Consider the following 1,582-nt stretch of genomic DNA (forward strand, 5'->3'; position numbering starts at 1 on the left):
TTCCAAACTTAACCACTGAATCAAACTTAACCATTTGTTGCTTAACATATATTACCACATAACAGGACAATGCTTTTATGAAATATGCTTTTAGAAATACTTTAAATAAAACATAATGTACAAAAGATACATTATTTACTTTGTAGAATGTTTTGCTTTACCAAAAAAAAGTCATAGGGTAAAGAAATATCACACTGTCTTAATAAATTTTAAATGTTTGCAAACTTTCAAAGACTATAGTATATAATGAGAGAAAAGCTTTAAATTTATTTTACTAGCATATTCATCTGCATTGTTAGCTCTGTTTCATACTTCATTCTTAAAAAATAAACTTGAAACAAAACCAAAAACATATAACTTACTTTTTGGAAAGTAATTTAACCCCCATGAAAATAACCACTGCTTCAACTCCAAGAGCAGCAAGTATTATTCCATCATATAATACTGCTTGTTCTCGAGTCCAGGCGTACATATCCATTGTTAATGGAGTAACAATGCTAAAAAGAAAAAAAAAGAAATTATTTTATTTAAATCATAGTAATTGTTACATAAAGTGAAGTATAAGCTTTAATATTAATTCCTACACACTCAAGAATCTGCATTCCTTTTAACAATGACACCAGACCTATATAAGCAAAAGTTTGAACACATTTTAGGCACATTTTGTTGTTACATACACAAGCTACTAAGTTTGCCTATTCATATTTTTATTTCTTCATATTATTTTAATTATATAGATAATACAGTCATATTGCAAAGAGTTTGAAAAACAGAAGGAAACAAGTCCAACATAACTCCTGTCATTCTAACATAACTAAATAATCATACTTATATATATATATATATGGTCTCTCAATCATAGTTATATTTTGGCTTAGATCAGTCTCTTTCAACACAATAATGTTCCTATTATCAAGTTATTAAAACCTGCTAGATTTTTTTTCTCTTCCTCACTCTCTTCCATCTCTATCTTTGAATGTACATATATTTTCTCCTTACCTCTGAATGTTTCTCTTCCTTTATACGACTATCTGTCTCCTTTGTTGCCAATCTTTTTTCCTACATTCTATTTTCCTCTGTTAACTGATAGAAAAATGGAATTTATATTAAAAATACTCTCTTAGGGCTGGCCAGTTAGCTCACTTGGTTAGAGCATGGAGCTGATAACAACAAGGTCAAGGATTTGGATCCCTGTAGTGGCCTGCTGCCCCCCCAATTTTTTTTTTCTTAAAAAAGAACACCACCATGTAAATTTTTAAATCAGATGAGGTGATGTAAAAAAGAGTTTAGTGGTTTCACAGAAAGTTAAACAGAATTACCATATGATCTAAGCAATTCCACTTCTAGGTATATTCCCAAAGGAAATAAAAACAGAGACTCAAACAAATAATTGCACATCAATGTTCACAGAGCACCATTATTCACAATAGCCAAAAGGAGAGAACAACCCAAGTGTCCATCAATAGATGAATGGACAAACGAAATGTGGTATATACCTACAATAGAATACTATTCAGCCATGAAAAGTTATGAAATTCTGATACATGCTACATCATGATGAACTTTGAAAAAAAATCATGCT

At 30.1% G+C, this 1,582-nt stretch overlaps 1 protein-coding gene across 1 annotated transcript in view; it reads right to left on the reverse strand.

Annotated features, from left to right (window-relative positions):
- MFSD8 (major facilitator superfamily domain containing 8) overlaps nt 1-1,582 on the reverse strand; it is a 22,172-nt gene that overhangs the window by 7,621 nt on the left and 12,969 nt on the right. Inside the window, exon 4 of the mRNA XM_008583751.1 lies at nt 363-497. Within this exon, the coding sequence (XP_008581973.1) occupies nt 363-497 (135 nt within the window). The remainder of the gene's footprint in view (nt 1-362; nt 498-1,582) is intronic.

This window comes from Galeopterus variegatus, unplaced genomic scaffold (genome assembly GCF_000696425.1).
Source record: "Galeopterus variegatus unplaced genomic scaffold, G_variegatus-3.0.2 Scaffold3022, whole genome shotgun sequence".
Classification (NCBI taxonomy): domain Eukaryota; kingdom Metazoa; phylum Chordata; class Mammalia; order Dermoptera; family Cynocephalidae; genus Galeopterus; species Galeopterus variegatus.